This window comes from Mytilus californianus, unplaced genomic scaffold (assembly GCF_021869535.1).
Source record: "Mytilus californianus isolate M0D057914Y unplaced genomic scaffold, xbMytCali1.0.p SCAF_9, whole genome shotgun sequence".
NCBI lineage: Eukaryota > Metazoa > Mollusca > Bivalvia > Mytilida > Mytilidae > Mytilus > Mytilus californianus.
Window position 1 is genome coordinate 22,871,281 of NW_026262745.1, and position 25,650 is coordinate 22,896,930.

The 25,650-nt window shown below is 32.7% G+C and overlaps 2 protein-coding genes across 2 annotated transcripts in view; one reads left to right on the forward strand and one right to left on the reverse strand.

Annotated features, from left to right (window-relative positions):
• Window positions 1–3,506: 3,506 nt before the first annotated feature.
• On the reverse strand, window positions 3,507–12,235 carry LOC127714479 (heat shock 70 kDa protein 12A-like). The gene is made up of 5 exons (XM_052220537.1): window positions 12,202–12,235; window positions 10,603–10,985; window positions 6,259–6,486; window positions 5,438–5,597; window positions 3,507–5,006 (listed from the first exon to the last, which is right to left on the reverse strand). The coding sequence occupies exons 2-5, from the start codon at window positions 10,927–10,929 to the stop codon at window positions 3,946–3,948; spliced, it is 1,776 nt and encodes a 591-aa protein (XP_052076497.1). The 5' UTR covers window positions 10,930–10,985; window positions 12,202–12,235; the 3' UTR covers window positions 3,507–3,945.
• A 2,409-nt stretch (window positions 12,236–14,644) lies between these two features.
• LOC127714474 (uncharacterized) overlaps window positions 14,645–25,650 on the forward strand; it is a 78,222-nt gene continuing 67,216 nt past the window's right edge. Inside the window, exons 1-4 of the mRNA XM_052220528.1 lie at window positions 14,645–14,712; window positions 19,210–19,283; window positions 20,737–20,802; window positions 21,826–22,104. Coding sequence (XP_052076488.1) covers window positions 19,226–19,283; window positions 20,737–20,802; window positions 21,826–22,104 — 403 coding nt within the window. The 5' untranslated portion in view covers window positions 14,645–14,712; window positions 19,210–19,225. The remainder of the gene's footprint in view (window positions 14,713–19,209; window positions 19,284–20,736; window positions 20,803–21,825; window positions 22,105–25,650) is intronic.

The following is a 25,650-nucleotide window of genomic DNA, read 5'->3' on the forward strand; positions in this document are numbered from 1 at the left end:
GATTTTGGGGGTTATGGTCTCAACTGTTTAGGAATTAGGGGCCAAAAAAAGGGGGCCCAAATAAACATTTTTGTAGTTTCCAGACATTAAATTGTGTTTAAGTGTATGGATCTCTCTGAAATTATACCACAAGTTTCCATACCACAACGGGATGGTTAGGATTGGCTTTGGGGGGGGGGGGGGGGGGGGGGGGTGAGAGGTTATGACTCAAACCGTTTAGGAATTAGAGGCAAAAAAGAGGGAAAACAAGGGTTTATTGGTTAATGGCCAATTAAGACAATTTGAAACCAGTGTAAGGAAGGTAATCCAAATATATTGAGGTAATCCAAACATAATGTTTGATTACCTCCCTTACACTACTTTAAAATTATGTGTAAAGAAATTTTTTTCTCTAATTTTTGTGCTATTTTCACATTTCCTGACCGGTGTGAGAAAAATATTTCTCTAATTCTTCGTCAATTTATCCCTTTTTCTGCACCCATTGTATAAAAAAAATTTAATCAACGTGTGGTTCGTTTGATCTCAGTTCATCATTGGTTAAAATCCGATTATGACGTCGAATTTTCTTGCTTTCCTCTGAATTTTCTATTTTGACGGCATGAAAAAAAGCGACCATGTCTGATGACGTCACATAGAAAGAACACATCTTTTTGCAGATCATTCGAAAAGAAGGAATAACTTTGCCTGCATATTGTTAGAAAATCATTAGAGAAACAGATTCCACCACCAAATCTCGTGTAATACGATATTTATCCACTCTCGACAGTTAAATTTTAAATATTTAAAACGCTCGGCGAGCCTCGCGTTTTAAATTTGAAAATTTAACTGTCTCGAGGGGATAAATATCGTATCACACTCGATGCAGTGGTAGAATCTATATTTCTCATATCAGATTTCAGATATTAAAAAGAAAATTTCTTCATATATTTTTTTTTTGAAAAAAAAGTGTGGGATACATTTTTCTTTTATTTTTCGGGTTGGGGTCAATATGCAACAGCATAGTGTATTGCACAAAATCAAAAAAAGGGGGGATATTTTTTTTTATTTTTTGGAGGGGGTGGGGCAATTCGCAACAGCGTAGTGCAAAAGCAAAAAATTAAGTGTAAATTCAAATTATATTACCAATTCTAAGTTCTTTGACTACAGTTATTCTGTGTCAGAAACCTATTATGTGTCAAATATTTAATTACAATCCAAATTCAGACCTGTATCAAGCGTGAATATTGTATCCATTTTTGTCCCAACGGTTCAGGCTTGGACCTCTGCGGTCGTATCCAGCTGCGCTCGGCGAAGCAATTTATTAAATACTTAAAGTATATACATATTAAGTTGTGAATTTGATGAAACTGATCATCAAAATAAGTTAAAAATGCCCTGGTGTGGAATAAATGTGTGGTAAATTGATCATACTCCTTAATTTCCTTATTTCAATCAGTTTTAAATATTGTATACTGCCTTACTGATAACATGACTTTAATAACTGTTTCAATTTGTTTGCTTGGCAACAATAATTATGGATTCGGTAATTTCCGCTAAAAAAAACCCGAAGTTTACCGAATTTGAACCACCACCATCACTCACATACATCAATCATCATCATCACCATCACTGATCATCACCTTCATCAACAAAAAACGTATAATGTTGTGACCACTGCATATAATGTTGTGAACACTGCGTATTATGTCCCGACTACTGCATTTAATGTTTGGACCACTGCGTATAATGTTGTGAGCACTTCATATAATGTTGTGAGCACTGTATATAATGTTGTGAGCACTGCATATAATGCTGTGAGCACTGCATATAATGTTGTGAGCACTGCATATAATTTTGTGAGCACTTCATATAATGGTGTGAGCACTGCATATAATGGTGTGAGCACTGCATATAATGTTGTGACCACTGCATATAATGCTGACCATCAACATAAGGCAGTTACGGCGTTCAATACAAATACTTGAGTTTTGTTAATTATATCATGAAGCTACAACTGGACTGATCATACCGTTAGGTAGACTGTAAATATCTCTTTCATAACATTCGTTCATTTATATATTCGTATCGGGACAAATTAACAATAAATCCAACACGTGTATTTTTATCTTCATAAGTGGTATATCGGAATGAAGGGTTTTTCTTACTGTCACTGAAAAAGAGGATATTTTTAGAGCTGGTGCTGTTTCAACGTACTACAGATCCCTGCATTCCGACCTGTTTTTTAGCTCACCGGGGCCCGAAGGGCCCCATGTGAGCTTATGCCATCACTTGGCGTCCGTCGTCGTCCGACGTCTGTCGTCTGTCGTCTTCTGTTGTCGTCTGTCGTCGTCTGTTGTCGACTGTCGTCGTAAACTATTTCAAAAATCTTCTCCTCTGAAACTACTGGGCCAAATACCTTCAAACTTTAACTAAATGTTCCTTAGGGTATCTAGTTTATAAATTGTATCCGATGTTTTGATCCATCGACAAACATGGCCGCCATGGCAAAAAATAGAACATAGGGGTCAAATGCAGTTTTTGGCTTATATCTCAAAAACTAAATCTTTTAGAGCATATGTGAAATGGGGTAAAATTGTTTAATTGGTCAAGATCTATCGGCCCTGAAATTATCAGACGAATCGAACAACCCATTGTTGGGTTGCTGCCACCGAATTGGTATTTATAACAAAATTTTGCAGTTTTTTGTTATTATTTTGAATATTATTATAGATATATATATAAACTGTAAGCAGCACTAATGTTCAGCAAAGTAAGATCTACAAAAAAGTTAATATGACCAAAATTGTCAATTGACCCCTTAAGGAGTTATTGCCCTTTAAAGACAATTTTACACAATTTGTTCATCAAGTTTGCTAACATTTAAAAATCTTCTCCTCTGAAACTACTGGGCCAATTACCTTCAAACTTTAACTAAATGTTCCTTAGGGTATCTTGTTTATAAATTGTATCCGAAGTTTGTATCCATCGACAAACATGGCCGCCATGGCTAAAAATAGAACATATGGGTCAAATGCAGTTTTTGGCTTATATCTCAAAAACTAAATCTTTTAGAGCATATGTGAAATGGGGTAAAATTGTTTAATTGGTCAAGATCTATCGGCCCTGAAATTATCAGACGAATCGAACAACCCATTGTTGGGTTGCTGCCACCGAATTGGTAGTTTTAACACAATTTTGCAGTTTTTTGTTATTATTTTGAATATTATTATAGATATATATAAACTGTAAGCAGCAATAATGATCAGCAAAGTAAGATCTACAAAAAAGTTAATATGACCAAAATTGTCAATTGACCCCTTAAGGAGTTATTGTCCTTTAAAGACAATTTTACACAATCTGTTCATCAAGTTTGCTAACATTTAAAAATCTTCTACTCTGAAATACAGGTGAGCGATTCAGGCTCTTGAGAGCCTCTTGTTTATACATCACACAATACAAAGTCAACGGACGTATACGAATGGATTTTTGTTTAGGAGCCATATAAGGGGTTTTCAAAAAAAGACTCACGAAGATAAATCAAATTTAATTGTGTACATAAATGCCAATAACAGAAACAAAATCAGTCACTGCAAAAGAATAGAGAAAAAAGGAAATATCTGTAATTTTGATAAACATTATCAAATAACAGCTTTATCACATAGTTTGTGTAAATAAGAAATAATAATACTAATGTTGATATGTCATGCGAAATAAATATATTGATATTAAAAATCGATAAATAAACATAGATTTCTACAGATTTCATTAACAATTGTGCACATATATTAAAGTGTCCATATTGTAATTAAAAAATTGAAAATCTGTTATCACATTGTTGTACAACCTTTATGTTGTTAATAAAAAAAAGGAACTCTATAGTTTTATTATCAATTGTTAATAATTAGCGAGATCCAAATAAGAAACGATATATGGGTTAAAATATTTATATATATCAAGGTGTTTGTTTCAATGTTGAAGTAAATCAAGATGAACATCAGCTGACCTCCCAGTTTCATTATCCTTTCCTTCCACGATTAATTCTGTATCACCAAAAGTTAACGAGACAATGACTTGTCGATTCATTCCTTTAGAAGTATCTGGCATTTCTACTCTAACCTTTCCTATTTCTTTACAACCTTCATCAGTAGTATATCTCGGATCTTTCTCATTTGTTTGGTAAAGATTTAGAGTCATTTCTTTCATGTTTGGACGAAGTGGAAAGACATCGTGGGCAACTGTCTCGCCAAGCATGAACTCTGACCCAGCTTCACAAAGTGTGTGGAAAATATCTTTGCAGTAGGGAACTCCACCTTCCACCATTTTCTTGTCTTCAGGGTCCATCTCTTTCATGAAGTATCTCAGGTTTCGTAACCCAATTGTCTTACTAGCAACTCGACAAGAAACGATCCTCGGATGGTGTCCGTAAAGAACAGCTCCTTTTAAAACAACTAATCCGGCTTCAGGTGGAATAACGATGTTTTTGGTTGGAAAAGCCTTTTTTACAAGTAATTGCATTATTGTTGATTCGGCAAACCCGCCAACCATGATGACATCTTGCACCTTATTAGCACCAGCAAGATCTAGAACTGTTCGACAATGTTCAATTATACTTTGAATGCACGGAGAGAAGAAATTTGCCATCACTTCTTTCGGAAACTTAAGCTTATCTTTCTTCATTTCTGTATTGGTTGTTGCAAATAAACTGATGTTAGCTTCTGAAGCTGTCTTCTTCATTGCTTTCGTGTAGCGATCTCGGAGGTCCATTGGTATATTAAGAGTAAAACGACCCTGTCCATCGGTACCAAGTTTACGTTTGACCATTTCGATACCTCTTTCAAGGTCAAGATAATCAGAGGTAGATTCGGCTTTAAATTCTCCAAGGATTTTCGGGGTAAAGATTTTCTCGAGGAATTTGTATATCTCGTCGTTTACATATAAGCCTCCCCATGCCCCACCACTAGCCTTTGTAACTTCTTTCAATGTTCTGTCTGGCATTACTTCTCTGACGGTAACGTCTACCGTTCCTCCTGCAATAGATACCCTAAACAAGTTACTTTTGAAATAGTGCTACATAGTAAATAAAGTGTACATGTCAAAAAAAAAAAAAAAATCAAGACAGATAGTTAGCACCAAAAGAAAAAGTCTATTAGATTTGGAGCTATTTTACTTCCTTTCAGATACACATTCATTTTGTTTACTGACATCATTGAAAAAAAAACATTGTAATTTTGCAATATTGTATCACCATTTCTTAGTATTCACAGCAATTAATAGAGCATGCAGAATAACATTTTTAATTTGATGGATACATGTAAAAAGTAAATATAGGTATATTTTTTAGATTCTTTAATGTGCAAATTTAACTTGACGTACAATTTTTCGAATTTTGACCCTCTGTGTAAAATGAATTCAAGGGAAATAAGCTCAACCTCCTTCTTAATGAAGTTAATTGTATTACCTCCTAAGTCAAGCACCATGTATCTTGTCCCTGAGTCATATGGTGACAGGGTAGGACCTTCATCTTGGTCTCGTTGAACATTTACATTCATATGTTTAATGAACACTGAAGCAGCCTCTGGTTCTAAAGCTAAAATTAACTGTTCGGTTGGTATTCCTGCCTGAAATGACATTTCACAGTACAGTCAATTTGAAGAAAGTTTACAGCAAAATCTATTTTCGTTGAAATGTCAATCATGCCTTCTAAATATATTGTGACAGTTTTTTTAATTTGATTTTGTCCCTGCATATATATTTATGTATTCATATATGAATGAGTACTGAACATACATTTGGATATTTGTTCACGAGTACAAACATTTTGTTGAACCATCAGACAAGACAATTATTTTGTGTTTATTTCGTAAACCACAATCATATAAGTTCATATAAAATACCCCCAATAAATTGTTTAAAAAATGTTTTCTTCATCATTTCAAATAAAAAAAAAAAAACAGGTCTCTCCTACAATTAACAGTTTTTCTGGTATTAATAAAACTGGAGAGAATACTTTATAGACATATCAGAATAGAAATATAAATAATTCAACTCAATCAACAAATTAACCAGCTGATAACTTTGTATTATCAAAAATACATAAACCTCTTTTATACGTCTTTTATAATCATCTGAAACTATTATCAATGTCCATAGTTTTAAAACATTGACCAATGATGATGACATGTTTTAACTATATTTTGAAATTTCCAATATACAAAATAGGAAGAATTCTGTCGTATGACCAGAGATCGTACATGACTGTTGTATACTCTCTTCACTTACACGTTTAGCTGCCTCTCTCATAAATTGTTTGGCAGTAAAATCCCATATTGCTGGTACAGTCAATACCCAACAAATTTCCTTTTCCATGACCGCTGTTTCCAACACTCCTTTATTCCGAAGTTCATCCAGTACTAATCCTTTGATGTACGATATCGAGTGCTTGAAAACTTCCAGTGCTGGGAGTTTAATTCCCTGGTCGGTTCGTAATGATATGGTGCGATTAATTTTCTGTAAAATAAGATATTCTGTTAGTATCATAATATTTCGATCATGTCGATGTCAGTGAAAAAATAGTCGCACATATCTCTGGAAAATTATCACATGTGGCATTGATTAGTAGTTTGCTTAAATTTCTGAATCCATGTTTGAAACACAACAAGCTTTATACCGAAAGCATTTAATTAGGTCTTTCCACTTTTCTGTGGAAAGACCTATTGTTTTTGTTCTGATTATTATTATTTTCTTCCGCCAAATTTTGTTCTCGCGTAAAATTTTTGTTTCGCAATATGTCGCTAAGATATTTCTTATATAGTATCATACAGTTTATGCGCTTTTTATTTTCACCCATACTAAGCCGAACAATTTTCTTTGTAAGAGTTATCTCCCCGAACACTGTTTTCCTTGTGACTACATCTCCTCCGTAACCGTAAAAGAAAGCGACAATTTTTTTTTTTTTATAAAATTGCTCGTTATATCCTTCGCATGATTTGTCCTATTTTGACCGAAGCGATATAAACACTCCATATGAGAGTTATTTCCCCTTATGTATTTGATCATTAGTGATATGCATTTCTATCTTGTAAACCATAAGTGATAGAGACCTAGGATTTTCTGATTTGAGGTCCTTGGTAATACAAAATGAAAATTAGGTCAAGGTCAAAGGTCAAGGTCATATTCTAAATTTTGATTTTGGCTTATTTTCACTTATTTCCAAAAACCGTTTAAGATATCGACAAATTAGTTTTACTAAACTGTTAGTTGCGACATGTCGTAACATGTAAATTTTGATTGCAAGGGTACGTTGGACGTAAAAGGGAGTTTTCTCCCCTCTTGTATTTAAAAATACACGTATGGTGATATAACTCATTAACCAAATATAATTAAGACCTATAGTCTTTTTATTTGAGGTCCTTGGTTTATGACCTTGAAATTGATCTCAAGGTCATAGCTTAATTTGACGTTCTAGATTTTGACCTTTACTTTTACCTCATATGTATACATGATAAAGCCATGAAACTTTTTGCAAGAGGTTTCAAACCATTTAACCTTGAAAAAAACAACCGGAAGTGACCTTGTGTTAACCGGAAGTAACTTTTTTTTGTACTTTATTGATATAAAAGTATATAGAACCAGATATTTTTGGAATCAGTGTCAAGTAAATATTCAAATAGTATCGGAAGTAAAATTTTTCTAACCGGAAGTAAGAAATTATCTCCCTTATTTAAAACAATATTGTATAGAAACCATATATTTTCGGAATCAGCGTACAATAAGCTATCATTTGACGTTTGAAATGACATTTTAAACCTAATTTTACTTCTTTCATATTAAAATACATGTTTTTTTGGTGAAAAGACCTTCAATTGTTCTCTGAAAAAATTGGTTTTTAATTTGTTCATATTTTTGTGTTCTGACTCTTGAATATTCATACCTAGAGCTCCGTTGATAATTTTTGAAATTAAGATATTTAGGTAACCCCTCTGGAAAAAGTTGACCTTATAATGGGGGTTTGGCTAATCTTTTTTTGGTCCATTTGATCATGTAGTTTTTGTCGACCTTGCGACTTTTGTCGCAGAAAGCTCGACAAAGGGATAGTGATCCGGCGGCGGCGTTAGCTAACTTCTTAAAAGCTTTGTATTTTAGAAGGTGGAAGACCTGGATGCTTCATACTTGGTATATAGATGCCTTATGTTACGAAGTTTCCGTCTGTCACATGTCCATTGTCCATGACCTCATTTTCATGGTTCAGTGACTACTTGAAAAAAAAGTTAAAGATTTTCTGTAATGTTATTTCTCTCTTATAATGAGTAATAGGATAACTATATTTGGTATGTGCGTACCTTGCAAGGTCCTCATGCCCGTCAGACAGTTTTCACTTGACCTCGACCTCATTTCATGGATCAATGAACAAGGTTAAGTTTTGGTGGTCAAGTCCATATCTCAGATACTAGAAGCAATAGGTATAGAATAACCGGTGTATAGAAGGACTGTAAGGTGTACATGTCCAACTGGAAGGTGTCATCTGACCTTGACCTCATTTTCATGGTTCAGTGGTCATAGTTTAGTTTTTTTGTTTCGGTCTGTTTTTCTTATACTGTATGCAATAGGTCTACTATATTTGGTGTATGGAATGATTGTAAGGTCAACATGTCTAGGGGGCAGGTTTTGTCTGACCTTGACCTCATTTTCAATGTTCAGTGGTCAATGTTAAATTTTTGAGTTTTGGTCTTTTTTTCTAATACTATATGGCCGGTTTTATTTGACCTTGACCTCATTTTCACGGTTCATAGCTCAGTGTTAAGTTTTTGTGTTTTGGTCTGTTTTTCTATTACTATTAGCAATAGGTCAACTATATTTGTTGTATGGAAGGATTGCAAGCTGTACATGTCTGCCTGGCATGGTTCATCTGACCTTGACCTCATTTTCATGGTTCATTAGTCAATGTTTAGTTTTCTTGGTTAAGTCTATATCATAGAAACTATAAGCAATAGGTCAACTATATTTAGTGTATTGAATGATTGTAAGGTGTACATGTATTTCTTATTTGGTTTATATGACCTTGACTTCATTTTCTTGGATCATGTTAAGTTTATGTGATAGTTGTAGTAAAGCTTTATATTTAGAACTATTAACATGATACCAATGATTAGTAAAGAAGGCGAGACATTTCAGCGTGTGCACTCTTGTTTAAGTATTCAACTATAAAAGTATTCATACAAACTTGATTTCAAATTTGTGGGTTTGAGCGCTTCTAATGAAGTTTAATCCAGAAAAGAGGTCCGAATGCACCAAATGTTATAAGGAGTTATTCTTGTTAAAGTTTTCTTCAATGTTCAATATACTTGATAGATCTTGTCACGCTTATCATTCCTACAATTTATGGTTTTCAAGAGAAGTAAACCTTGCCATTCCAATCTTATCTTTATTTTATTATCAATTTTCAATTCTAACCTAGATACTACAGTTTTCGACCCAAGAACTGCTAACAGAATAACATATTAATATTTCAGGAGCAATCACTCTAAAACGGGTTGTAAGATTTTTCTGTTTTGTTTTTAGGTAGTGTGTGTTGACCAATTCAACCATTTTGCAGGTTTTTCTTTCATTGCTATAGTTTTAGAGATACTAGCCCCAAACTGCAGTTTGACCCCTATGTTCTATTTTTAATCATGGTTGGCATTCGTTCTTAAACGATCTAAACAAAAATTACGGACTCAGTTCCAAGTAGACTTCTATATGTATATTGATAATTATTTCTGTGACTGTATCTTACGATCCTTTACGATAGATATTTAGCTAATCTGCAATCAATTCCATCTTCATGCCTAATAGATCATGTACTGTGTTACAACTCTAGATTCTACTGACGAGGAAAGGTAACACTAGGCCACCGAATGCTGAATTATTAGTTCAGTCTAGGTGGCCGAGTGGTCTAGAGCGCTGGACACAGTGCAGGCGGTGTTGTCTCGATAACTCAATAGCATGAGTTCGAATCCCGGCGAGGAAAGAACAAAAATTTGCTTCCAAATTTGCAGATTTAACATTGTTGTGCTGATATGTAAAGTAATGTGTTTTCAGCCGTGTATCACCTTCACTGGTGATCCAATGGATGGGTTTGTCGTACAGTTGTCACTTGTTTAACCTTGTTTAACGTACTTATTATAATAATATATATATAGAAACAGACACAATTTGATTGCGCTTTCAGAATAGGTGATTTGTAAAGAAAAAAGATTATGGAGGACATATGAATGGACGACATATGCAGTGATACCAATTATAACTCACATGAACCGCTGAGCCAGCGAATCTTTTCCCCAAACACATCTTACAAGTAAAAATGCAGGGGAGCTAAAAAATAGAATTTGGCTCCTTGAAGGCTAAATCTGAAGTCAATCTGGTTTCAGAATCTATCATAAATAATATAGCGTATGTGAACATCTCAGAATCTATCATAAATAATATAGCGTATGTGAACATCTCAGAATCTATCATAAATAATATAGCGTATGTGAACATCTCAGAATCTATCATAAATAATATAGCGTATGTGAACATCTCAGAATCTATCATAAATAATATAGCGTATGTGAACATGATTTCATATTGATGTTATTTTTATACCTCATGATAGAGTGTCATCTTGAAATGTTTAAAGTAGTACCATCCAGTATGTTTATCTTCTTGAGCAAGTTCACTGTATTTATCCTCGGCATCATAACCAAAACTGTGAAAGTTTTTATCTTGATCTAGCAGGAGAACGGTTGGTGTCTTCTCTGAAACTAAAGCTGGACCTCCACCAGAGGAACTCCAGTGTTTAGTCCATATTCTCAAAGGCTCTGACAGATAGGTATCACGCATAGAGAACCCAAATCCTGTGTATGTTGTACCGAAATCAATGGCCGCTACCATTAACTTACTAGGAACTTGTTTTTCAGGGGCAGCTGCCATTGTTCCCTATAGTTTCACAAAACGTGAGTGCCCTTTACTTCACTGCCCCAGCCATTCTGAAACATTTCAAAAACATTGATTCAGTCTTAAGATTTTTATAAAGTGTTTTGTGGACGTTTCGTCGCCTTTCGGGTTGTTTTTCCATTAGCTTCGACTTATTAGTTTTGAATGTCCCCTTGGTATTTTCCGCATCTTTGAACGAGGAAACCCTTTTATCATAACCGTGACTTAAAGGTAATGGTCAATGCCTTTTACAATTATAAATGAAAATTGTAACATTTTAATTTACAGACAAGTTGCAACCTATACGAATACTGCACGTTACAGTGAATTTTATTCAGATAAACTTCTGCAATTTCAATATTTGTCATTAAAAAAACACTGTAACTGTATATGATATGACGCATGTGACATTCGGACTGGTTTTACTAAAAGTTATATATAATTACGATCTTTAAAGGCTACCGAGCTGTGGTCATGATTTTGCTGAACACTGCTTTCCAAAAAATAAACTGAAAAAGTCAAGTATTAGAAATACTTTTCAGTCTATTATCATGAACACAAACTCTTTTAATTTGATCATATAGTTTTTGGCAAGTTTTGTATTCCCATTTGGATACAAACGAAAACAGGAATTTTCGGATATTAACAAAAAATAATCCGATCTTCCAGCATGGCTCTCCGTTGAAGTCTAAACTATAAAACCTCGTGCGCCTCAACATCTGTAGTAAAAATAAGCGTGTTTCTCTCTGCAATTTTTAATGCATATTTCACAAAACACAAATTACAAATCAATTAATTAGTTCATGCTTTATTTGGTATTCCAATAAATACAAACAAAAATTCCAACTTTAAGGGGTACATTATATGATAAAACGGATTCTTTTAGCTCATCATGCTCATGACTGACTGATAACTATACTTAAAATAATATGGTTCGATAGCTAAAAAGATTTATAATGAAATAAAAACCTTCGTCATTCTTGATTTATAATGGAATGACGTGTGTCCAATCTGGATATCGGATTGATTGGATTCCAACTCAAAATATCAAATTATAGACACTAGGAACATGAACATGATATTCTATATCAATTTGATATAAATCTTTTTGTATGTTAATTGACTTTCACAACTTGCATGGCATTCTGAGCTTGTCGATTAATTTTTCATATATTGGTTTTTGATGGCACAATTCCTTTTTAATATGGCTGTGATCATATAACCATCGGAATGGTAGTAAAAATAAAATTGTAAATGACTGATACTTACAACTTTGTCATGGTTATATTTACCTTCCTTAATGTTAACCAGGGGAGATAACCAAAACAGTTTTTACTCATGTATATATATATATAAATATCAATAAAATAAATATGTGATAAGAAGCATGAATTTCAGCAACGTAACCGAATTTGGCAGCATATTTTTTTATTTCTAAATTTTCTTATATTTTTAACATTTGAGTCCATGTAAAACTTTTTTTAAAATACTGTAAATAGATTAAAAATTAAAAAATAAGTTTTCAATGCTTCAGTATTGCTAATGGAGATATTTGAATAAATCCAACCTCATATCAATGCCGATATTTTATCGCTAAAAAAGGCTAGCTGCCGAATTGGCACCTGCACGGTCGCCGAAAAGCGACTGGAATATAGTTTGAATTGGAAACTATAGGCTAATCCTCATTATATAAAACACAAACTCGTTTTATGTAAATATATATGTGGATGCCCTGTAACAACAGGTATGGAAATTTCAGGTTCAGTAGTTTTATTCATTACTAAAACCGAATAGAGGGGAAGATGTTATAGCACTACAAGTGGAGTCAGAAAGTTTGTTCCCCTTTTACCATATATTTTCAAGCTTAACATTTATTCCGTTATATATTTACTACCCCTCACCCCTACAAACTACAGAAAAAAAATAATAACAAAAACAAACCAAAAAAAAAAAATAAATAAAAAAATAAAACACAATAAAAGCAAAAAACCTATAAACCACAAAACAAACCAAATCAAACACCCATATATGTTAATTTTATTTTATTACTTGATGAAAAAAAATTCATTTATCAAATTCACTACTATTTGATTAGATTATTATCTTGATTAATATTATTATCTGATAACTTTAAATACTGTTTTAGTATATTACGTCAATCTTTACCTATTCAAGCGGTTCATCTCACCCAGTAAATATATTAATCTATGTACAAAAATATTGAATATATAAATTGTCTCCCAACAGAAGGAGTTGCAACATATCGTTTGTACAAATATAAGAATTCGTGACCATGGCGATCAGAAACTTTTGTTGTGATGACATTAGTCCAAAGTGAGGGTAATTTGACTGTCTAGTGAGTAATTTGTGTGAGTGAGTTATTTATATGTGATTGTACTTGTGTTCTGTCTAGTGAGTTATTTGTGTGTGGCAGTACTCACAAGTTGTGTTCTGTCTAGTAAGTAATTTGTGTTCTGTCTAGTGAGTTATTTGTGTGACAGTATTTGTGTTCTGTCTAGTGAGTAATTTGTGTGACAGAACTTGTGTTCTGTCTAGTGAGTTATTTGTGTGTGGCAGTACTCACAAGTTGTGTTCTGTCTATACAGTAAGTAATTTGTGTGACAGTACTTGTGTTCTGTCTAGTGAGTTATTTGTGCGACAGTATTTGTGTTCTGTCTAATGAGTTATTTGTGTGACAGTACTTTTATTATATGTTCTATCTAGTGAGATATTTGTGTGACAGTACTTGTGTTCTGTCTAGTCTCGGTCATACGGGTAAATTTCTACGCAGATATATTTGATATTTGAAAACAGAAATTGTAACGTTTATAAGTTCTGTGTTTAACAGTTTCTTATTGACAAGTCTTTGATACGAACTCTGGTCCGTAGGTAGCCTGTTACAAGGTAAAATTTCTTTTCTTATTCAACATACAAAAAATTAATTGTTTTCCAGTGGCAGTCCAAATTTTCAACTCTTCATCACCGTCGTCGTCCCATCGAACAAGATGCAATGTATTTCTAAAAATTAAGCTTGAACGGAATTTTGCTACCATTTCATTTTCAAAAGATATTTAAAACATCCATGCAGATAAATACTGTATACATACTGAAATTCGGACTATTTTACAGACAAATTTTATTTTGATTTGAAGTACACATATAGAAAAGTACTAACGGAGGCGCCAGGTTTCGATCCTTGGGCTGCTACGGTGGTCATTTAGGAAGAAGTCTCTGTGTATACAGATAAACAACAAAATATGTCATGTTTTTCTCTTAATTTTTTTTAAAACCTTGGCATTCCATACATGTCCGTAGGTAATAAATAATTTGACAGGATATCGCCCGAATGAGCTAGGGGTTGGGCAGGTATAACGGAATACGGGAATGAGGGTGCGGGAAGCGAGGATCAGGGGGTGGTAATCGCGGGAAAAGGGAGGGACCGGGAGAAGAGAAGCATTAAAGAGAAAAGAGATATGCTAGGCAAGTCCAGAAGTAAGGATGGGTTATTGGGAGCGGGGGATGGAAGTGAGAATCAGGAACCCCTTGTTCACCATTCGTGGATTGGTGTTGTTTCTTTCAATTACATGAATAAATTAACACAATATTTCAAACTTAAACATGCAAAACATGACCTTGTATTTTGATAACAAACACTACCATATATATCGGTTCTTATCATATTGAACTGAAGTTATCCCCCTTAATAACAAGGAAGTACTTTATGTATTTTGAAAACTGAAACTGAATTCATATTTATTCATTACTTAACAGGAAAAATGAGTGAGTAGATTTTCTTTAAATGATTTAATGACACACATATATGAAATCATATGTTTTTGTAAGTTTAGTTCACACAGAAATGTATGTTTTATATCTTAACCTGTAGATATATGATCAGATACGGGTGTAATTGCACTTATATAAAAATAATATTACACAGTTTCAAATAAGCAGAACAAACCGAAAATGTTCACAGTTACTGTACAATACAGAGTACTGCAGTTTATTCGGAACCCAAAATTGAAGAACATTATAAGAATAAGAATAAGAATAAGAATATTTTATTTCCAATTAAAGGGCCCTATAAAGAGCTTTCATCACATTACATACAAGTACATAAGATTAGACATAAATTAGAGACATGTAAGAAAACAACATCGTTTAATACTATTAAAAAATATATTAATGTTTAGAAATATAGCATAGATGGAACTACATGAGGGTCTGGATGGGGGTCCTTTGTGTCTGTATTCTTTTAATTTTTTTAAGTCATTGTTATGTATTCTTTATTTGTTTTGCACATTATTATCTATTCTTTATATTATTGCCCCCCATTTTTCTCTATTCCTTTATTTTTTGGGCCTATTTTTCTCAATTAATTTTGTTTGCCCTTTATTCCTTTTCTGTTAATCCCATCCAAATCCTCATGTATAGAGTAATCATCAACACAAATATTACATTATGGGCTTAGGCCATTTATCTATGCCTTTGTTCAAAACCACATTCAATCATTTAGGTCGAACTGACCACAAAACAATGAGTGACATATCCGTGACATATCCGTGATTTATTACTTTTATTAAAATTTTCATGTTCACAGTAGTCACTGGCTGGACACACAAGGTAATCCTAGGTGTGGAGGTGGGGCTTTCTCGTATTTACTATCCCTTTTACTTACTTCCTCAACGTAATCCAAATTTCCCCTTTTTTATACTAGCCTCACACTTTTTATTGTCGAGCCCGCGAAATTTATTTCGTGAAAGATCCTAGATTCCGTCGTCGGCGTCAGTGTAAACATTTAGGTTCAGTCTGTGGTTAAAAATTTTTAATGGACATCAAATAACTTTGTCAAACCTACATGGAATTTTATGAAATTTGGACAGAAGCTTGTTTATGACCAAAAAACAGTATCGAGAGATAAATTTTGAAAATATTTATGTAATTATTTTTCCGTATTTTACTAATAAATGGACTTAGTCTTTTTACAGTTAATATTCAGATTTAGTCTGAGGTAAAAGTTTTTCAGTCATCAATAACTTTGTCAAACATTCATGGAATTTTATGAAATTTGGACAGAAGCTTGTTTATGACCAAAATACAGTATCCAGAGCGATTTTTTTCCTGTATTTTACAGATAAATGGGCTTAGTTTTTTTTTACAGTTAACACTCAGGCTCAGTCTGAGGTTAAAGTTTTTTAGTCATCAATAACTTTGTCAAAGCTTCATGGAAATTTATGAAATTTGGACAGAAGCTTTTTTATGACCAAAAGACAGTATCCAGAGCGAATTTGTTTCCCCCGAATTTTACTGATAAATGGACTTAGTTTTTTTTACAGTTAACATTCAGATTTAGTCTGAGGTTAAAGTTTTTTAGACACCAATGACTTTGTCAAATCTACGTGGAATTTTATGAAATTTGGACAGAAGCTTGTTTATGACCAAAAGACAGTATCCAGTGCGAAATTTTGAAAAATTTTATTTTCATTTTCCGTATTTTACTGATAAATGGACTTAGTTTTTTTTTACAGTTAAAACTCAAGCCAACGCTGAGATTAAAGTTTTTCAGTCATCAATAACTTTGTTAAACCTTCATGGAATTTTATGAAATTTGGACAGAAGCTTGTTTATGACCAAAATACAGTATCCAGAACGATTTTTTCCCTGTATTTTACAGATAAATAGGCTTAGTGTTTTTTTACAGTTAACACTCAGGCTCAGTCTGAGGTTAAAGTTTTTTAGTCATCAATAACTTTGTCAAATCTTCATTGAAATTTATAAAATTTGGACAGAAGCTTGTTTATGACTAAAAGACAGTATCCAGAGCGAATTTTTTCCCCCCGAATTTTACTGATAAATGGACTTATTTTTTTTTCCAGTTAACATTCAGATTTAGTCTGAGGTTAATGTTTTTTTAGACACCAATAACTTTGTCAAATCTACATGGAATTTTATGAAATTTGAACAGAAGCTTGTTTATGACCAAAAGACCAGTGCGAAATTTTGAAAATTTTTATTTTCATTTTCCGTATTTTACTGACAAATGGACTTAGTTTTTTTTACAGTTAACAATCAGGCCCACTCTGAGATTAAAGTTTTTCAGTCATCAATAACTTTGTCAAAACTTCACAGAAATTTATGAAATTTGGACAGAAGCTTGTTTGTGACCAAAATACAGTATCCATCTAGCTAAATTTAAAAAATATTTATTTTCATTTTTCCGTATTTTACTGATGGATAGATTAAGTTTATTTACAGTTAACAAGTAGATACAGTCCGGTGTTAAAGTTTGTTACACAGCAATTACTTTGTAAAACCTTCATAGAGTTTTATGAAACTTTGGCAAAAGTTTTTAAATGATTAAGAGATAATGTCTGAAGCAAACCTTTGAAAATATTTTTATTTTTCATTTTAAGTATTTTTTCTGATAGATGGACTTCGTTTCTTACAGTTAACATACTACAGACAGTCTGGGATTAAATTTTTTTACATGATAAATGTGTAAACCTTCATGGATTGTTATGAAACTTGGACAGAAGCTAATCTTCAAGACCAAGAAATAGCATCTAAAGAAAAAGTTTTAATTTTGTTTTTAAATTCTGTGTTTTTCTGATAAATGGACTCATTTTTTAAGTCAACATTACACTTTTACACTGACAGCAGCAATCGCAGGCGAGACACAGCGTTCCACAGAACCCCTTACGATTTTTTTAATTTTGCAAGCATTCATCTTTATTCTCCTTTCCTATCTTTCACGCCCCTCTCTCCCAATTTAAAGGGTTTATGATATGATGCGTTTTATGTTCAAATACTGTTTATAGCAAATGAAAAGTCAGTCATTTGAAATATAAGGAATATTACATATCAGAACTGAGTTAAAAATTGATCAATTAAAATTTCGAGATTTGTGATGGGTCAGCTTGACCGTTAATGCAATCGTAAGGCATAACTGCTGATGTTCATGCTACCCGAAGCTGAAGGCCTATTCATTTGAGCTGACCCATAATAAGACTAAAGGCATAAACATCATGACCAAAAACACCTGAATATATTTCACACTTGGGTCTTTTTCAAAAAGACTTTCAAAAGACTTTCAATCTGTAGAGTAAAACTTCAGATTCGTGTGTGTACGTTGATGTTGTTTCAACAATTTGTCGTATTTCTGAACATGTGACCAAGTCATACATGCTTAGAGATGGCTCAAACTGAATTTTGGAAATATTTTGGCAAATTTTGAGTAAAAACTCTTAGCAAGATGGATATTCTTAACCGTATCTAAAATTCAGTCGGAAATAAAGTAATCTTTTTCGTTTAGAAACTAATTATTCATTTTGGTTATTGATATTCTTCAATGCAAAACTTTACAAAAAACATGTAATATTTGCAATATTGTATTAAAATTGTCCGCAATAGCAACTTATAATGCTGAATAAGAATTTGATTTATGGATACATATGTAAAATTTCCTGAAAATCTTTAAAGTGAATCAATAAGGCTCTTTGATTTTCAATTTCCAAGAAATTTCAGCAACTTTAAAAGTTTGACTACGTGAGTGAAACACATTGCTCAAACATCTGTTGTCATGTTTGTTGCAAATTTTAAAATAATCTGCATTCGTTCATTCATTCAATTTAAAAATAAGGAGAATGTGGAAGGATTGCAAATGAGACAACTATCCGCCAGAGTTCAAATGAAATGGATGTAAGCAGTTATAGGCGGCCGTACGCCTTCAACAATGAGAAAACATCATACCGTCTATAGTCGGCTATAAAAGTCCCCGACATGAAAAATGTGAAACAATTCAAACAAAAAACTAACGGCCTTATTAATAATAAAACAATTTACGAAAAACAAATATGACAGACATAAACCAACGACAACCACTGAACTACAGGCTCCTGACTCGGGACAGGCATATAAAGAATGTGGCGTGGTTAAACATGTGTGTAAGCGTTAAACCCTCCACTAATCTGGAACAGTGGTGTAACAACACAACATAAGAACAAACTGTAAAATAAGGAGCAATTGGCTTAACTTAAAAGATCAGTACGAGGAACTAAAACAACTAATATAAAAACAATAGACACAAAGTACCGAAATAAGAGAAAGTAAGTGCAAAGCCAATAACTACTTATAAATAAATCATGTTCTCCCAGGCTAAACTACGTTTTGAATAAAATCTAGCATTTTGAATTGTTATGAGAGCAATATGTTTAGTTTGCTGTTTTGAATGTAAATGCACAAAGAATTATATTGAAACAGAAGTATGTTTTTCCATAGAAATGTAGAAGTATCCATGTCAGATGAGAACCCAAAGGCAACACCAACCAGAGGTGTATCACAAATATCTGATGGTAAGTGAAGTAAGACATGATACAAGAACGAAGTGTAGTATTCTTTTCTCGTTTTGTTAAATACTTTTCAAGTACAGTTGATGTAGAAAAAAAACTATGCATATTTTCTGTTTTTAAATTTATTTCGATAATACAGAAAAGTTAGTCTTTCATTACATTTCAATCTTTAAAAGAAATCTGATATTCTACAAAAACAAATTGACAGTTCCATTCACTTTCAATTACCCATGACATTTCTGTCACTTTAAATATGGTTTAAATTACAAATTTGTTAAGACTAGATCAATGTAGTCATTTACAGTAATTGTTTTTTTCTCAAATAAAGTTTTTTCTTCTAATTCTATGGCAACACCGCCTGGCATTGCGCAGCCGTCTTATCCTCTCTTCTAACTATAGCTTATTAAAATTAGCTTAATTTCGGTTCAGGAAGTGGTACCTTCTCGTTCACTTGGTAATAACGACTAATCTCAATACACGAAGTATTTTTAAAATACAGGAATAAACATCTACTCATCTCATTTATATGCAATACATGTCCTCGCTGGGTCCTCTGTTTAGTTTCAAATGTACACATCATTTACATACATATATTCATGCTAATTGTAGAAATGAGATGAGGTGATGTAATAAATACTGAGACAACTACAATGTAATCAATTAGGATAATTTTTAAATTTTAAATGTTAACCAATCGATTAAAATTATAATTGTTAAGTCGTTTTCTAATGACACTTGGAAAGGAGGCAAACATGTATCTAAAGTAACTCTTAACCTATAATTCATCATTTGAAACAAAATTAAGAGGAACGAAACAGCGGTCTAATGTAGAGAGGCAAAAATAATATGACAAATTGGAAGACGATAACAAGATTTGGACTACATATGCAGCTTCTGTTGCTATGAAAGTATGTCCAGTGGACGATCTTTCAATACGATATCTTGTAAAAAAGTTGGAGAATACATCTTGCATTTCGCTGATACGATAAACCGGATATGGTACTCTCTGTTTCTAAAATCCTCAGGTTGACTTGTCATCCCTTTGCGACATATTGTCTTAACTCTGAGCTACCAGTCCTTATAAAAAAAAAGTTGCGTATGATTTTACTTAGACAACTATTTACTAAAAAAGCAAGGAAGCAATAAATACATGTTCAGTAAAAGGCGGCCTTCGACAATGAACAAAGCCCATACCGTATAGTAATCCTTAAATGACTCCTGGATAATAGAATGTGAAACAATTAAAAAGAAAAAAAATGGCTTTAATATAGCTATGAATATTAAACAAAATGTTTTTCTACATACAAATTAAAATCAAACAACAATAAGACAGAACAAAACAAACAAATACATCGTCTGTATATGTCTATCTCTTAATCTGTTAATAGAGAGATTCTATGATTGGTAGACTATATATGACTTTAAAATCTTACATATGATTATCCTTTTATTGCAGATTCCGGGATTTTCAGTCTTCCGAATACACCTGGTATTATGCTTCACGTGTCTGTAATATTCAAAGGTATGTAGATATATTTGTCTGCGCAATCATATCTTCATCAGTTGTAATTTATTGTTGAAGTTCTGAAAATGTTAATATATAAATAACCATTTTATTTTTGTTTTCCAGAGAGAACTTGTCTTGAGATTATTTGTTATTAACCTTCCTAAACCTTTCCTGCACTAAATATGAGTGTCAATTGGTCAAAATATGAAAATATTCTTTAACTTAAAGTTATCACACATTACAAGCCAGTGCTATTATACAATTCTCACTTCGCATAGTCGCTTATTGTTATGATTAAATAAATTAACTACTAAATAAAAGTAATCATGAACAAAACAAACAAATTTACTTCTGAAAGTTAATAGATCTTAATAAATTACTACAGTCAGTGAACAAAACTGAGTTCCCACAAAAAAATGTCCTATCATTTCAACTAAAATCAATATTTTTTTCAAAAATATATTACCAAGTAACTTTATGGGCGATATTTATTAAATAATGCCATAAGCTGTAGAAATGTCTGAAGTTTTATTGTTTATTTGGCCATATTTTTTGTGAGGGTCGTTTTCTTTTTCTGATGGGTTAAACACGAATGCAAATTTTTACGATTTTTATTTGGTTAGAATGCATAGCAAACGTTTCCAGAAATATTTTTGTTTATGTTCACCTCATCAGAAAATTAAAATAAGCCGGAATTATATCATGGATAAATAAACAATGCAACTTTTAACATTTCTACATCTTGTGGTATTTATTTGATATAAATTGTCATTTGACCATGAAGTGACTTTGTAATATTTTTTTGAAGAATATTGAATTTAGTTGAAATGATAGGACATATTTTGAGTGGGAACTCACTTTTGTCCTCTGACTCTAAGGTGCCATAACTACTTTACCGGAAATGGTTTTAATTGTAAAGTATATATTCAAAGTGTTAAATTTTTTTTGTAAATTCATTCCCTGCCTTATTGTTTAGAAATTAATTCATTTATAAAAAACTATTAAATTTCAAATAAAATTTTATTTTCTTTAACGCAGGTGTATGTAGTAAAAAAATCCAACAAAATTTTGGTTATACAAAACGACATATAAATCCAGATTTAGTTCTCGAGGAAATACAGGCCATTGCGGTGGATATTTTCTCCGACAGCAAGTTAGCAGAGTTAAGCGAGACACGAGAAAGACATAGAAAAACAGACCGCCTCCTAAAACATATACTAAGAAAGGGTGAAGGAGTTTGCAAGTGTTTCCTGAAGTGCTTGCAGAGTGAGAGTATCCAAGCAACATTCATTCTTGAGGATCTACGAGTTTTCAAAGGTAATTCTATCTTCAAGTATCTAAACTATAAAAATCGAAGGGCATTGGCATTGGTCACTTGTAACACACAGCTGTATATACATGTATATTGCTTTCTGTGTTTGGTAGGATAGAAACAAGCTCTTTATGAATTCAATTAAAATTTAAAACTCTGCAATGAATACATAACTTTTAAAGTTCATGTTATCATTGTAAGTTTTATTTTAAATAGCTATAATTACAAATCCTTTTTTAATGTTTTACACTTATACTATGTTGTATTGTCTTTATTGTTATATGTTATTGTCATCATATTACAAAATGGGTGTTTTCATCCAAAAGGGTATCAGAGAAAAATCTCTTAGACTGATTTCACACAATGTAAACGGTGCCCACTGTGAAATGTGCCTTCGCGTTCTCGGTGTACTGTGACTTCCATTTTGCAACACCAAATGACAAGAAGACATTCATTTGGTTTGTTTATTTTGTTTTCTATATTGATCCTTTAATTTTCAATAACAAGATATATGACAGAATGAATTTTGCATGCATTAATTGCATATTTGCATAAAAATATTAATGCAATTTATAAGTATTTTTGTGTATTGCCAGAACGTCTGATTGCTCTCCAAATTTTTTATAATTTGTAAAACAATAGTTTGCAAATCCTTAATGATGAATTAAATCCCTCTTCCAAATAATTTATCTTTGATATAAAAGAAGCGTGATCCTTAATATTGCTGTGTTCTTTACGTGGAATGAATATACGTAGTAGGTTTAGTTAGCAAGTGTACTGTGACTTCGCGTTCATAATCTGAAAGACTGTACTTTATCTTCACGTTTGTAACTACTGTGACTTCGTGTTATAGTATCAACATCAGCTATCCGTTTTCTTATCGTTGGATGAGATTGGTTTGTAATTTTAGCTTCACCATATCCTAACCTTATAAGCTTTGTACGAAACTTTTTGTCGATGTATACACTGTCATTTTCTGACAAAATATCCTTAAACCGGAAAATTATAGTGTGTCTTTCTATGTTGTGATGTTACACTATTGTTTCAGGTAAGCCGGGTGAAGGCTGGTACCTGTTAAAACGTTTAAACCCGCTGCATTTGTTTGCACCTGTCCTAAGTCAGGAACCTGATGTTCAGTGGTTGTCGTTTGTTGATGTGGTTCATAAGTGTTTCTCGTTTTTTTTTATATAGCTTAGACCGTTGGTTTTCCTGTTTGAATGGTTGTACACTAGTCATTTTTGGGGCCCTTTATAGCTTTATGTTCGGTGTGAGCCAAGGCTCCGTGTTGAAGACCGTTCTTTGACCTATAATGGTTTACTTTTACAAATTGTGACTTGAATAGAGAGTTGTCTCATTGGCAGTCATACCACATATTCTTATACCTAAACACACATGGCTGTATTGGGTTCGCATGTGTAAAGTATCTCCTCTTGCAAACAATTTATCGGACATTTGTACCAGGCTGGAGGCTAATCCAATAATCAACTTTTAGTCTGTCATCCAAAGACACATCAAAGGGTAAGGCTATTTTAGTCCACTACCGACGAAGTCGAAGGGGACTTTAGGTTTGCACTCCGTCCGTCTGTCTGTCCATCCATCCGTCAGTCCGGCAAATCAGTTTTCCACACTTTTTTCTTCGTCCTTGAAGATATTGGTATGATATTTTGTGTATAGTTTTATCATGACATGTTACAGATCAAGTTCGAATTTTGTTCCGGTCTGATGATTTTGTGCAGAGTGATGGTTCTTCGACTTAGGAAATTCACTCAAATAATCAGTTTTCTGCACTTTTTTTCGTTATGCTTGAAGATATTGATTTGATAATTGGTATATAAATTTATCATGACAAGTTACAGATCAATTCGAATTTTGTTCCGGTCTGATGATTTTGAGCAGTTATGGTCCTTGTTTTACTTTTAGGTGTAATACCACCATTGATTTTCCCCTATTAGTCTTTGTTAAATTTGCACTTTTCAAAAAATTGTGCAGAATTTATCTTTGTTTCAAATAAAGAAATACTTGGCATGAGTAAAGTTTTATCCTCTCCAGTACTATAGAAAAAATTTCACATAACATTTCATTGCATATAAGAAAATAACCATCACTGGAAGTTAACCAATCAAATTTTCCCCCTTTTTTAACCTGTATACAAGCTTTAGTAACCATGTAACCTCAAGTTTCCAAAATGTTCTATAGAAACCCCAAATAAAAAAATAATGGTGCTTTGAAATACCCAAGATATATGTTTATGACCCAGAAGTGTTTTACTGCAATGAAATGTAGGATCAATTACCTACAACTGTCTAATTCAAGGGAATATTTCTTTTCGACCTATTTTCGTATGCAACCGGATGTGACGTACTATGATTTGGTGGTATTACACCTAAAGAAGACTTTTTTGTTAAATAAACTGAATGTGACTTTTTTCCTTTGTAATACTGGTTATTTCAAGCATTCCTGTCAAGTTTTGTCATAATCAGTTCAATAGTTTGAGAAAAATCTAGTATAATGTAAGATGACATCTACAGCGATTCGAGCAAAATTTCTTCGAAAAATCCAAACCAAGCCACATCATGATAGAATATAGTGTGGACCAATAAATGATCAAATATTTATCTCATGTGCCTACAAACAGTTGAATATGATACAAAAGATGACTTTAGGATGATAAATACTACTAATGGACCTCTTTGTCTTCCTTATAAGGTCTCTTATGGTCCATTTATACCTCTCATTTCTTCAAAATTTCTACTTTTTAGGCCAATAAATAAAAATTTTAGGGTAACTTTCACTCATTTATGATAGAAATGTTATAATAAATGATTAATTGAAGTATTCAATCTGAATGAACTATCCGTATAAAAGTTTACTGTCTCCAAGGTGGTTTCGATAAGTCCTTACGTAAAACTTAAATTTACGCCGCGTTCCAGAGAGGGACATAAAAAGCTTCTCTTTTGGTGAATAATTTGTTGTTACTGCTTTAAAAATAATTTCATTTACTTAAAACTATATATTTATTAAAGTATTTCTTAGGAAAATTTTTCTAGTATAGCAGAATATAAGAAATAAGGAGAAAAAGCTCCCCAAAGCTCTAAGTATGGCTTGTTCTGTCAACTAATATTCATGGTAAAGTCCTATTTCAAGGAAATTTTCTCATAAAATGTGTTTTGGAGACTCAATCTACTCAGAATATTTCATTATTTGTAATATTTCACTTAAATAGCAAGAAATTTTAACACATGAGAGTACTCACAAGGTCAAAGGTGCATGTACAGCTTCCCATAAAGAAGACTTTTTTGTTAAATAAACTGAATGTGACTTTTTTCCTTTGTAATACTGGTTATTTCAAGCATTCCTGTCAAGTTTTGTCATAATCAGTTCAATAGTTTGAGAAAAATCTAGTATAATGTAAGATGACATCTACAGCGATTCGAGCAAAATTTCTTCGAAAAATCCAAACCAAGCCACATCATGATAGAATATAGTGTGGACCAATAAATGATCAAATATTTATCTCATGTGCCTACAAACAGTTGAATATGATACAAAAG